This window comes from Theobroma cacao, chromosome 7 (genome assembly GCF_053813885.1).
Source record: "Theobroma cacao isolate CCN51 chromosome 7, ASM5381388v1, whole genome shotgun sequence".
NCBI classification, from domain to species: domain Eukaryota; kingdom Viridiplantae; phylum Streptophyta; class Magnoliopsida; order Malvales; family Malvaceae; genus Theobroma; species Theobroma cacao.
The window spans coordinates 2,297,261-2,311,850 of record NC_142645.1 but is presented as its reverse complement, the minus strand read 5'-3'; the positions used below and the strand labels follow the sequence as shown (position 1 = coordinate 2,311,850).

The window sequence follows — 14,590 nt, the reverse complement described above, 5'->3', positions numbered from 1 at the left end:
TCATTTGCCAAGCTTTTGTTTTGCATGAAAGTTGTGAAATGAAAGGATTTCTAACGATGTTTTGGATTATAGCTGGAAAACAGTAAATAAAACAAACTTGTTCAATGTATGAAAGTAGCTTTGGCATTGTAGCTTTCTCAATGGGACGACGTTGAGTCATGTTGCCAATAATCTATCCATATGTCCTACTCCTACACCTACTCTTATTAATAATCAATTCATTATTCACCACCAAGTCGCCAATATTTTTTTCCAAACTTCCTACTCTTATTAATAATGAATTGATTATTAATCACCAAGTTGCCAATATTTTTCTCAATGCTAATCATTTTTTTAATTGAAATTTCTCCTTGAGATGATGGATTTACTTATCAATCTCCCTTTAATAATCATCAACACATATTGTGTGCTTAATAATATAAGACTTTAGAGTGAGATATTTTTACTTGTTAAAATATTTTTAAAAGAAAGAAAGAAATGAAAAAGTGAGGCCAATAATTCCATAAAGCAAATATGTTTGGGTTCATTGTTATTTGAATAAAAGAAAATAACAATAAAAAAAGACTTGGAAGAATACCAATTGTCTTTGCTGCATCTGTTCTTGGATAATAAAATAAAAATAATAAAAAAGTGAATGGATAATTCCATTTTCCACTAGCAAAAGCTGTGGTGGTTGGGATTATTGTATTAGAAAAGGAAAAGATTAGGGAAAATGCATCCTAGATTTGATAGAATTAAAAATCAAAAGTTGTGGAATACAAGAGGCATTTCAGGTCAAAGGTCTTGCACTTTCAACCAAAGCCCAAGATCCTAAGACGAATGTATTTGACTATTTGAGTCCTACAAGGGTCTTCCCCAATCCAAACTAAAAGCTAGAGATAGTTTTGGCACTAGGCAAAAAATTTTTTTGGTCCAAGAATAAACATTAAAACGTTGTTTTCAAACCATATATTTGGAATGAAAAGTATTAATTAATTACTTTTAATTTAGAGTGAAATTCTCATAATTAATTTTGATATGTTCGAAATTTTGATATCCAAAATTTATGAGAAGAAATAATTAAAGTCTCAAATTTAAGGTTCTTGGATTAATTAACAACCCTGATCACAATTGGTGACTAGTAATTGTTGGAAGAAGGCATTACCACTCCAAGGCCATCACTTCAAAGACCAAATATAAAGGAAAAAGCTAAAATATGAAAGTTGGAATAAGCATCAATATAAAAAAGGTAAAAGCCTTTGACCCCTGTTTTTGATGATATTTCTTTTAGTTTCTATTTGATTTCAGCAACATAAATACAATTTCACTAAGAGCTCATGTCCTTCGGCCACATAATATAATTTCTTTAAAAAGGAAATTAACTTAAAAAAGGAAAATAAATTTTGAAACCAAATGAAGGATCAACATACGTATAACTCTACTTCTAAATTTCTAATAATAACAATATTTTGGAAGAGAGAAAGGTATATAATAAATTGGAATAAAATATCTAACATATTCACATGCAATTGTCCCAGTAGTAAACAAAAACCCTCAAATTATATAATAATGTTGATAGCTCATGCTGGCCAAAGGCAGAAATAAACATTTGAGTCTCGAGGACCGCCATAACCAAGGAAGAAAAAACAAAAGGAGGACAGACTAACTATAGAAAAGCCAACCGAAAAACAATAAACAAAACAAACTTTCTCAAAGTATAGCATTAGCTTTCGCATTGTAGCTAGATTATCAAAGAAAAGAGAATCTTACATGGGGACTGTGAGCCAAGTTGCTAATATTTTTCCATTGTTCCTAATTTGAATTTTAGTACTCCAAATTTCCTACACCTACTCTTACTACTTTGTCTTGGCAGAGTTTCCATTCAAGCTTCTTCTTCTATCATCTCCGCATCTGCCAGCTACACTACACCAAACATTGTTTGATTTCTGCCTTACTCTTCCATTTCATTTTCCTTGATATTTCCGCTTTTCTTTCAACTCAAAAAAAGAAAGCATGTCTGTTGGTTTATTTTCATTGGTTTCTACTTTCCTCATTTTCTTTAAACTCAGACAAAAAAAACTGTTCTTTGATCCCTACTTTTCCTTTCCTTAGCTCCGCAAAGCCCCCAAAAAAACAAAAATCCCAAAGCCGCTAGCTCTCTGATTTTGATTTCTCTGCTTCCTATCTGAAGAAAGAAGTCCTCAATTTTACTTCCCCGGTCTTCAGAGTTGGTGAAGAAAAAATCCATGCAGCTTTTGAAGATCCATTCGAAGTGATGTAAGCTTCTCCATATATAATTTTTGCTATGCTTAATATTTCTCTTTAGACATCTTGATTTCTTCAGTTGGCAAATAAAATTAATTAATTTGCATTTTACTTCTTTCCCAGCCATGACAACGATGGTTAAATAAAATCTGTAGTTATTAGGAAAAAACTGAAATAAATAGATATTTTAAATTTTGAGAAAGTATTTTATAGAATCATAATACTATGCTTTTACTCTAACATGTGAGATATATTTCTAATTACTATACACATGACCAGTGGATAATTTCTACTTGTGCAGCATTTTCACTTTACAAGTTGGTCGGTTTGACAATTAGTTCTCCTGTGATTCACATATTTCATAAAAGTATTCTTGCGAAGGTAAGACACTTTCCAAACATTTCGTAATTGCTTTTGCCTCCATTGTAAAACTTTTTACTCATAGAAATTGCTTTTCGGTATCAAATCATCAAAGAATCACCTTATCTCAGTTACTTTTTCCGTTTTGGCAAAATTGTTGTTTTCTAATTTCCTGGCCCTTCGATCATTGCAGTGCATGCAAAGTTGATTTCTACTTCAATTTTCTTTCTACTCAAAAAAAAAAAAGGAAAAAAGAAAACCTCCATCGACGTTGTTAATTTCTGTAATATATTTTGGCTGGATCATAATAGAAGCTCGGTCTAATTGGCTCCTCAAAGTTCATATATATTTCCTTCGGTATGTTAATGTTCATCCTCTTCTTCTGTGCTTTATTTGTCTTAGCTTTACGTTTGAGTATAGATATTTGCAAGTTTAGATGCATTGACACATTTTCTATTTTCAAATTAAGTTATTCTTTTCATCTTAGATTGACACATATTTGTTGTTTCTTAATTCCCTTTGCTACTGGGATTTTGGTTATTGCGGTACAAACTTGATTTCTACTTGAGTTTTCTTTGAACAATATAGAAAAGCTTGGCCTTGGCTCCTGAAACTTCATCTTTCCTTGGTATATATGTGCATCTTCTTCTTCGATGGCTTATTTTTGTCTTGGTTTTTGCATTTGAGTATACATCTGCAAACTTTGCCTGCAAAATTGGCACTGAATTATTTTCTATGTCCAAATTAACTGTTTTGATCTTAAACAGTTACACTCCACCCATGGCATTTGTGTGAAGCAGAGAGCTAGAAACTTTGTGTTTTGTCTCTTACCCTTTCACATTCAAGTGGTGAGAATAGAGAGGTAAGTTTCCAGAAAGGATTTCAGTACCTTTTCCACTATTAATTTCTTTTTGTAAGTTCACCTCTTTGCTTTAGGAAAAGAATGGCGATACTTTAAAAAAAAAAAATCTTCTTGCCTTAAAGAGTTGCTCTGTTTACTTTGCTTTTTCTGGTTTGCTCTGTTCTTTTCTATCAGAAGCAGAATTATCTATACGTGTTAAAAAGAAGATAAGTGAAAGTCTGTTAGTTTTTAATTCCTTGACCTTCTGTTCATTGCAGTGCAGAGTTCATTTCTACTTCAGTTTTCTTTGAACACACACAAAAAAATAAAAAAAACCTTCACCGTCTTGGCTCCTGAAAGTTCATCTATAGATTTGATTGGTACGTAAATCTTCATCTTTTTCTTCTTTAGTTTATTTGTGTTTGTTTTATATTCGCAAATTTAGATGCATCGACATTTGTTTTATATTTTCAAATTAAGTAATTCTTTCATCTTTATTTGTGTATTTGTTTTATATTTGCAAAACTTTTTACTCTTCCAAATTGTTTTTGAGTCTCAGATCATCAAAGAATGGCTCTCGAATGTCTTGTCTCTGTTATTGCCAATTACATGGGGAACCTGGCAACAGAATGCGCCTCACCTTATGTTGCTTACTTTTTCCATTTTGGCAGAAATGTTAAGCAATTCAAGGATCAGCTAGAAGCACTTAAATCAAAAAGAGATGAGGTGAAAGATGCTAGAGATGAGGCTTTAAGGCAAACTGAGGTAATTAAGGAGGGCGTTGAGGAGTGGCTAGAAAAGGCAGAGAAAGAATTGGATGAAGCTCAGAGTTTGGATGAAGAAATAGAACGTAACACGTGTTTCAATTGGTGTCCTAGTTGCGGCTGGCGATACTGCTTAAGTATCAAAGTAGCGAAGAAGACACTTTGTATCTCTAAACTTATAGAGACTTATAATTTTCAACGAGTCGGCCAGCGTCCTCCTCTTCAAGGAATAGAGTTCCTACTACCCAAGGATTTCATGACTTCCGAATCTTCAAATTCAGCTTTCAATGGGATCATGAAGGCTTTAAAAAGTGATGGTGTGAACATGATTGGATTGTACGGAATGCCAGGAGTGGGTAAAACAACTTTGGCGGAAGTAGTGGGTAAGCAAGTACAGGAAAAGGAACAAAAGCTCTTTGATAAAGTTGTGATTGTTACAGTGTCCCAAACTCCAGACATCAACAAAATTCAAGATAAAATTGCAGATATCTTTGGTTTAAAATTCGAGAAAAATTCGAAAGAAGGAAAAGCAGAAGAGTTATGGCGGAGATTAAAAGGCGAGAAGAAGATTCTCATAATTCTCGATGATGTTTGGAAAAAACTTGAATTGCAAACTATAGGAATTCCATTCGGCGGTGAACACGAGGGTTGCAAAATTCTTCTAACTACACGTCTTCAACAAGTTTGTATTCAAATGAATTGTCAAGAGAAATTTGAACTGGAAATCTTATCTGAAGATAAAGCATGGGCTTTATTCAAAGATAATGCTAGTCTAGAACATGTCTCTCTCACCGTGAATGATGTAGCCAAGGAGGTTGCTCGTGAATGCAAGGGTTTGCCTCTTGCAATTGTAACTGTGGCAAATGCTCTAAAAGGTGAAAGTCTAGATGGGTGGATAGCAGCAAATCAACGACTCAAGGACTCAAGACCTTTGGATAATCAAGATATTTGTGGAGATATCTATAGCTGCCTTCAGCTTAGTTATGATTATTTGAAGGAAGACAATATCCAGTCTTGCTTCTTGTTGTGTTCTCTTTTTCCAGAAGATTATGAGATTGATAGTGAGCGGTTGACAGTAATTGGACTTGGTCTGGGATTGTTTTGTGATATTAACTTAATTGAAGATTTAAGGAGGGAAATTCGTCTAGCACTATCAAAACTTCAAAAGTCTGGTTTGTTATTGGAAACTGATGATGAAGAATCTGTAAAAATGCATGATGTGGTTCGTGATTTTGCTCATTGGATAACATCCACAGGGGAAAAAATGTTCATGGTAAAAAATGAGTTGACGGAATGGCCTAACAGTGAAAATTTTGGTTGTTATACAGCAATCTCCTTATGGAATAGTAAGATAGATAATTTTCCTGAGAGATTAGAATTTTCAAAACTCAAGACTTTGATTTTATCGGGAACGGATTACCAAATAGTCCCGAGTACATTTTTTGAAGGAATGAAAACCCTCCGAATTTTAGTTCTTGTACGTTTTGAATTCTCAATGAAAGCGTTTCAATTCCTAACAAATCTTCGAACTCTATCCATTAGAAGGTGTCACCTACTTGAGGACATCTCATCATTGAGAAATCTGAAAGACCTTGAGTTTTTGGAATCGGTTAAAGTTGATCTTGAAGAGCTACCTAAAGAATTAGTGGAGTTGGGTAAACTGAAGTCACTATACTTTTCTTGCTTTGGAGATGGACCCATCAATGTCCCCCCTAACTTGCTATCAAGGTAATACTTAAATGTCATTAAAACTGTTTATCTTATTGTTTTTAGTTAAGTATTTAATTTTGTTGTTTCCCGCTGGCAATCTGATTGTGCGAATATATTCACCTTTGCCTTGTTGGATTTTTATGAGACTGTTTGATATGTTGGTCTCTTGTTTCTATGGCCTCTGTCTTCGATGATTTGTCATGCTTGATTAGTATCCTGGATTCATGCTACTCCATTTGGTCTGCAGTATCATGATTGGACTACTTTTTATGCTTTTTGTGATCTGTTCTTGTTCATGGAAGCTCGCCTTTTTTGGTTGGAATGCACACATTTTCTCTAAGCATGTTATCTTATTCATTTCATTACTTAGCCATTTTTATCATTTGCTTGAATGTGTTATTTCAGCCTTAATGATATTTCATATTTGTGTGTAACAGGTTAACGTCACTCCAAGAGCTACACGTGCCGAGAGACAACAATGCTAACTTACTGGAGTTGAATTCATTGTCTCGTTTGACTACATTAACATTGATTGTTTCTACTGATCAATGTTTTCAAGAAAACTTTGTGTTCCCTAAACTACAAAGCTACAGTATAGCAGTAAATGCATATATTGAATTTCCGGAGAAGCGTATCTCGAGAATATTGACAATTAGTGATTGCTCATCATTAAATGCATTTAAGGAGCTGTTTCCCAATGTGCAAAAGCTGACTTTGTTCAAAGTCATGGAACACAAAACTGTTGTCCCAAATGTAGATCAGTGGGGACTAAATGAATTAACTTCTCTTCAGCTTACATCTTGCGATGATTTGGAATGCTTGATTGATACAACATGGGAACAGAGTCCAACCACTGCATTCTCTAATTTGGTGAACTTAGACATTGGTAAAATGACTTCTTTGAAAGAGTTATGCCATGGTCAATCACCGAATAGCTTCTTACAAAACTTAGAAACATTGATCATTTGCGATTGTGGACAGTTGCAATCAGTGTTTCAAATGAATGGTCAGATGCTGTCAATCTCAAATTTAAGAAGCTTGGAGCTGCAGTCATTACCGGCATTGGAGAGTATATGGAAAGAGCCAACTCATTATGTGAGCCTACAAAGTCTGAAAGATGTAAAAGTTGATGGTTGTGATAAACTGAAATCTATCTTCTCACCTTACCTTGCTCAAAGCTTGTTGCATCTTGAACAACTCAAGATATCTGCATGCAAGAAATTAGAGCAAGTCTTTGCTTTTGCCCAAGATATGGCTGAGCTGGAGGTACCTCTTATCTCTCCATTTTTCCTTTAATAATTCTAGTATCTGTTCTTTATCTAATTACTTTTTCTTTTTGTTAAATTATCAAATATATGAGTAATCATCTGTTCTAATCTTTGTAAATTATGGCTTTTTACACTTCCTTTTAAATTTTTTAAAAATGTATGTCGTTAATATTTAAGTACTTTTTTGAACAAGTGCAATTAATTCAGATTTAAATAATTATTAATCAATAAATTTTTTTATGTCAGGAAAATCAGGCACCACCACTCTCAAATTTAATTTGTTTGGAGTTGGAGTCTGTACCAGAATTGAGGTGCATATGGAGAGAACCCACCCATCTTGTTAAGCTCAAGAGCCTTAAAACTATGAGAATTGGTTCATGTTCTAAATTGGAATATCTCTTTTCACCTACCCTTGCTCAAGCTTTGGTGCATCTGGAAGAACTCAAGATAAAGGAAAGCAACTCCTTGAAACATTTAATCATGGAAGCAGAAAATGGTGATGAAATAGTTTCAAACAAGGATCGCTCTCTTCTGTGCTGGCCAAAATTAAAATCTTTTGAGATAGCTAGTTGCAAAAGTTTGAGATATGCGTTTCCCATCACTTTGGCTCAAGGACTTCCGTACTTGGAATCAGTTCAGATAATTGATTGCCCTCAACTAATGCATGTCTTCAACATGGCAAAAGAAGAGGATAAGCACGATATTATGCTCCCTAAATTACAGTTTTTAAGACTTGAAGACTTAGAAAACTTGAGGAGCTTTTGTCCAAGAAACTGTTTTGTCAAGTTGCCATCTTTCAAAGGGTTGGAAGCCTCCAATGTTGGTGCCCGACCCCAAGTAATGAGTCATTCCCAAAATCAACAAGGACTTACGTGGCAATATCAGTTGAAAGTAATTCCTTTAACATTGTGTTCGTTTCATTTTTACTTCTGGTAATTATAAATTGATTATTTATCTCATAAAAAAACATATTTTCCATCAATAATTTTTACTACATTCACATCTACTCGTAAGTGTAATATACACTATTGATACTCTAAGCTTTGGTTTATTTTTTGACTTTAATAAGCTTTCATTGGAAAAGATATTTTTTTTGGCCCAGATCTTTAAATTTTATTCATATTATTCTCATATCTTTCATTTTGTTGTGAATGTATCAGGACATTGAAATTAATGCAGTAAAGGAGTTATTATACAATGTCAAAAGTCTTGCCCTGACAAGAGTCATGTATCACAAAAATCTGGTTCCAAATGTAGATCCAAAGGGACTGAATGAACTAACTTTTCTTGCACTTAAAGATGGCAAGGAGCTGGAATGCTTGATTGATACAACAGAAGGCCATGTCTCAACCAGTGCCTTCTTCAATTTGCTGGAATTAGTCATACAAGATATGACTAGTATGAAAATGTTGTGCAACGGTCAGTTTCCAAAGGGATTTCTACAAAAACTAGAGAAGTTGGAAGCAACGAATTGCATGGAAATGGTCTCTTTATCTCCCGCACTACAAGATCTAAAGGAAGTGAAAGTTATTAATTGTGGCCAGTTGCAAGAAGTATTTCAAATAGATGAGCTTCTTCATGATGCAGAAGAAACGCTGCTGTCAAATTTAGCACTTATGGAGCTACAGTTATTACCACAATTGCAGTGGATATGGAAAGGGTCCACCCATTTTGTTCGCCTCCAAAGCCTGAAGATTTTAGAAATTAGTTTTTGCAATAGCTTGAAATATCTCTTCTCACCATCCCTTGCTCAAAGCTTGGTGCTTCTTGACCAGCTCAAGATATATCACTGCTATGGACTGCAGCACATTATCAAAGAGTTGGACTGTGATGATGGAATTGAACCAAACGCGCATCTCCATTCTCCATTCTTGCCAAAATTGGAAACTCTAACCATAAGTAATTGTCCAAAACTGGAATATGTTTTTCAAATTTCTTTGGCTCAAGTTCCTCCACGATTGAAATTCGTTTGGGTAAGCGATTCTCCTCAATTGCAACAAGTCTTCAATATGGTGAAAGAAAAGCATGGAGTTGATCGTGCCATTGCACTCCCTTGCCTACAACAGCTACAACTCGGAAACTTGATAAACTTGAGTTGCTTTTTCTCAGAAAATTTTCTCATCACATCGCCATCCTTGGAGAATTTAGTATTTTGGGACTGTCCTAAATTGACAAATTTCACCATTCAAAAAGAAGTTAACGAGCAAGCTCAACTAAAGGTACTTCTTTTATACTCTTTTCCTTCAATTGTGGTTCTAGATTTTACCTTTGACTCAAATCTTTCAACGTTAATAAAGTAATCCAACGGTGTCTTAAAATTGCTGTTAGAAAAAGAATTGCATATTAATTAGCATGCTAATTCTGATTTTCTGACAGTTAATATGCATTAATATGGGTGATCACAACATCACTCCTGAAATGTATAAAAGGATTTTGTGGTGTTATACCAGTGTAGCAATGTAGATACCAGCACAAAATCTGCCTGACTAAGCATTTTGTTGTGAATTTATCAGGACCTTGGATTGCATGCCATGAAGGATTTATTATACAATGCCAAAAGTCTTACCCTGAAAGGAGTCATGTATCAGAAAAATTTGGTTCCAAATGTAGATCCAAAGGGACTGAATGAATTAACTTTTCTTGCACTTAAAGATGGCAAGGAGCTGGAATGCTTGATTGATACAACAGAAGGCCATGTCTCAACCAATGCCTTCTTCAATTTGGTGCAATTAGTCATGCAAGAAATGATTGGTTTCAAAATGTTGTGCAACGGTCGGATTCCAAAGGGATTTCTACAAAAGCTAGAGAAGTTGGAGGCAACGAATTGCATGGAAATGGTCTCTTTATCTCCCGCGCTACAAGATCTAAAGGAAGTGAAAGTTATTAATTGTGGCCAGTTGCAAGAAGTATTTCAAATAGATGAGCTTCTTCGTGATACAGAAGAACCCCTACTGTCAAATTTAACACTTATGGAGCTACACTTATTACCAGAATTGAAGTGGATATGGAAAGGGTCCACCCATTTTGTTCGCCTCCAAAGCCTGAAGTATTTAGCAATTAGTTTTTGCAACAGCTTGAAATATCTCTTCTCACCATCCCTTGCTCAAAGCTTGGTGCTTCTTGAACATCTCAATATATATCACTGCTATGGACTGCAGCACATTATCAACGAGTTGGACTGTGATGATGGAATCGAACCAAACGCCCATCTCCATTCTCCTTTCTTGCCAAAATTGGAAACTCTAACCATAAGTAATTGTCCAAAACTGGAATATGTTTTTCAAATTTCTTTGGCTCAAGTTCCTCCACGATTGAAATTCGTTTGGATAAGAGATTCTCCTCAATTGCAACAAGTCTTCAATGTGGCAAAAGAAAAGCATGGAGTTGATCGTGCCATTGCACTCCCTTGCCTACAACAGCTACAACTTGGAAACTTGATAAACTTGAGTTGCTTTTTCTCAGAAAATTTTCTCATCGCATCGCCATCCTTGGAGAATTTAGTATTTTGGGACTGTCCTAAATTGACAAATTTCACCATTCAAAAAGAAGTTAACGAGCAAGCTCAACTAAAGGTACTTCTTTTATACTCTTTTCCTTCAATTGTGGCTCCAAAATTTGCCTTTGACTCAAATATTTCAACATTAATAAACTAATCCGACGGTATCTTAAAATTGCTGTGAGAAAAAGAATTGCATATTAATTAGCATGTTAATTCTGATTTTCTGAAAGTTAATATGCATCAATATGGGTGATCAGAACATCACCCCTGAAATGTGTAAAAGGATTTTGAGGTGTTACACCACTGTAGCAATGTAGATACCAGCACAAAATCTGCCTGACTAAGCATTTTGTTGTGAATTTATCAGGACCTTGGATTGCATGCCATGAAGGATTTATTATACAATGCCAAAAGTCTTACGCTGAAAGGAGTCATGTATCAGAAAAATCTGGTTCCAAATGTGGATCCAAAGGGACTGAATGAATTAACTTTTCTTCTACTTAAAGATGGCAAGGAGTTGGAATGCTTGATTGATACAACAGAAGGCCATGTCTCAACCAATGCCTTCTTCAATTTGGTGCAATTAGTCATACAAGAAATGACCGGTTTCAAAATGTTGTGCAACGGTCGGATTCCAAAGGGATTTCTACAGAAACTAGAGAAGTTGGAAGCAACGAATTGCATGGAAATGGTCTCTTTATCTCCTATGCTACAAAATCTAAAGGAAGTGAAAGTTATTAATTGTGGCCAATTGCAAGAAGTATTTCAGACAGATGAGATTCTACATGATACAAAAGAAAATCAAGGACCACTGCTGTCAAATTTAACACTCATGGAGTTGCACTCATTACCAGAATTGAAGTTGATATGGAAAGGGTCCACCCATTTTGTCAGCCTCCAAAGCTTGATGTTTGTAGAAATTAGTTATTGCAATAGATTGAAATATCTCTTCTCACCATTCCTTGCTCAAAGCTTGGTGCTCCTTGAACAACTCAAGATAGATCATTGCAATGGACTCCAACACATTATCACTGAGTTGGAATTTGATGATGAAATAGAATCAGAAGACCATCCCTATTCTCCGCTCTTGCCAAAATTGGAAACTCTTACCATAAGTGATTGTCCAAAATTGGAATATGTTTTTCAAACTCCATTGGCTCAAGTTCTTCCACGGTTGAAATTCGTTTGGATAAGCAATTCTCCTCAGTTACAACAACTGTTCAATGTGACAAAAGAAGAGAATGGAGTTGGTCGTGCCATTGTGCTCCCTTGCCTACAAGATCTCCGGCTTGGAAACTTGATAAATTTGAGTTGCTTTTGCTCGAAAAATTTTCTCATTGCAGCGCCTTCCTTGGAGAAGTTGGTAGTTTTCAATTGTCTTAAATTGTCAAATTTCACCATTCAAAAAGAAGTTAACCAGCAGGCTCAACTAAAGGTACTTTTTTTATACTCTTTTCCCTCAATTGTGGTTCCAGATTTTGCTTTGGACTCAAATCTTTTCAACCTTCATAAACTAATTCAACGATATCTTAAAATTGCCATTAAAATAATTTTATACTCTTTATTTTTGATGAATATAAAAATCAAAACTCATGAATTAAAAGCAAAAAAAAGAATAGCACATTAGTTTAGAAGTTAATTCTGATTTTTTTCGTTTTTTTATCTGAAAGTTAATATGCATTAATATGGGCGATCAGAACATCACCCCTGAAATGTAGCAATAGATATAATATCAGTACAAAATCTCCCCATCCAAGAACCTGTAAACAAAAAAAATACCTTCCCCACTTTGTTTGCACTTATACTGAACTAAGCACGACTGGGTGCTATTTCCAGATTGATATACAGAAAAAATTGCTATTTCCCTCATTTCATACAAAAAAGGTTCGCTTTCGATTTTGTACTCTTCAAGTCATATGTTAATCGACCTTTGTAATCAAGTTTCATAGTGTAAACTTATAATCAAACAAATATTAAAGTAATTGCTTGATTTATGAGGCATTAGATGCATAGAGTGATGTGTACTTTCTTTGGGATTCAAGGCACTTTTCTCTTTCAATATTTATGTAACAATATGTTGGACCTTTGTAATTTATTCAATTTCTAATGAAATTAAGATATTTTAATATCTTTGCAGGAATTATACCTCTCTGACTTGGGAAATGACAAGGGGTGCAACACAATTAATTCTCAATCAAGATGGAGTTTAGTAAATTTGGAATATATAACTGTTGGAAATTGTGTGAAGATATTTCAAATGCAAGCTGGACAATTCTTCTCAAGGGTAGAGAATATACAGCTAGAGCATTTACATCAGTTGCAGGGTCCCATCCAAGTTGCAAGCCTTCAATGTCTTAGATGGTTACATATGTCAAAGTGTAATAGGTTGAAATACCTCCTCTCTCCTATGCTTGTTCGAAATTTGCCGCATTTGACCCATTTGGAGATAAATCATTGTGAGGAATTGGAACAAATCATTGAAATGGATCAAACTTCAGCATCATCATCACAGGCTCATCTCCAACCTATATCCTTCCCCAGTCTTGAAATTATAAGAATTTATAAGTGCAGCAACTTGAAAAGCTTATTTCCTCTTAGTATCACCTGTTCTCCTTCAAAAGTCAAGATCATCTCAATTGATGGGGCCTCTAAACTTGAGCGAGTCTTTAACTTAGACGTTGAAGATGATCAGAAGGGAATAGTGCTCCCTAACTTGCAAGGACTGCTTCTTAAAGAGCTGCCAAGCCTCAAGAGTTTGTCTCAGGGTTACCATTTTCGATTCCCCTGTATGCATTATGCTGAAGTAAAAGAATGCCCCAAGTTGAATACAAGCTTCAGCATTGATTCAAAACGTGTTGTGCATGCCATAACAGAGGTACCCACTCAGCTTTTTCTTTTGTTATGCTTAATTTGTCGTTCTTGACAATGATATTGATAGAACTAACGATGAGATATACATTATGGAAAATAATAATTAAAGTTGAATTCGTTTGATTGAAAATGTTATGAAAGATAACCATAATGGGATGGAAGGAATATCTACTAATATTTTTGTAAAACTCTCGTATATATTCATAAAAATCAAACGTGAAATTAATTATCTTCTAAAATAAATTAATTAATAATAATTCTCACACATTTGACTTAATAAATGATGTATGATTTTTTGCTCAATAAGCAAGATTCAAATTGACTCATCCTCAGATCAGGAAAAAAGAAAGACTAATAATGGTTGGCTTTTTCTTCCCTAGCATCTTAAGAAGAAAATAATTAAAACAGTATTGATTTATTGCTTTATGTCATTTGTTTTTTGTTAATTTGTTTTGAAGGCACCCGAACAAGTTGAGAATGATAGAAGGGAGGGTTTGATCACTAAGGAAGAAATAGTTGATAATCAGGCCGCCTGCAACGATGTATTTTGGCTTTATGGATATCAGGAAGACACACTACCTCTATATATGAACGTGGACGAACAAGAGGATAACTAACCCAGGTAGATATGGCTTTTCAACCCAATTTTATTTCTTTCCTTAAATAAGGTGCTTGTCTAATGGCTTATGATTTATGACAGGTTCTTTGCTTCAATGATACAGGTGGCTGGTACTTGATTGTGCTTAACAACATTTGAGCTGTCTACTTTATGGTACGGTCTCTGCTTTCAGCTTTATTTTGCAGTGATGAATAACTAGTTTACTCTACGCCTCTTATTGCATTTGCTTGTTTGGTACATGTTCTTAACTCTTGAGAGAAATTCTAGTAGTCCAAGAATACATGGTTTTCTCAGTGATTAGTTGATTTGCAGCTGGCTGATCTTTGCTTCTCTTTTACAATGTTACACTCTTTTGTGTATTGTAATTTTAGTCACCTGTAAGTATTTGTATGAATGAGTAGTACATAGTTATAT

At 34.7% G+C, this 14,590-nt stretch overlaps 1 protein-coding gene and 1 pseudogene across 2 annotated transcripts; both read left to right on the top strand.

The window, feature by feature from the left end:
• Positions 1-1,719: 1,719 nt before the first annotated feature.
• On the top strand, positions 1,720-5,356 carry LOC108662972 (disease resistance protein UNI-like; annotated as a pseudogene). The gene is made up of 6 exons (XR_016027514.1): positions 1,720-2,256; positions 2,546-2,625; positions 2,798-2,961; positions 3,372-3,466; positions 3,724-3,825; positions 4,005-5,356. The product of XR_016027514.1 is annotated as a disease resistance protein UNI-like (transcript).
• A 63-nt stretch (positions 5,357-5,419) lies between these two features.
• On the top strand, positions 5,420-14,314 carry LOC18593542 (uncharacterized). The gene is made up of 9 exons (XM_088808215.1): positions 5,420-5,937; positions 6,357-7,185; positions 7,434-8,024; positions 8,348-9,406; positions 9,701-10,759; positions 11,054-12,121; positions 12,824-13,561; positions 14,016-14,099; positions 14,258-14,314. The coding sequence occupies exons 1-9, from the start codon at positions 5,420-5,422 to the stop codon at positions 14,312-14,314; spliced, it is 6,003 nt and encodes a 2,000-aa protein (XP_088664341.1).
• Positions 14,315-14,590: the final 276 nt, after the last annotated feature.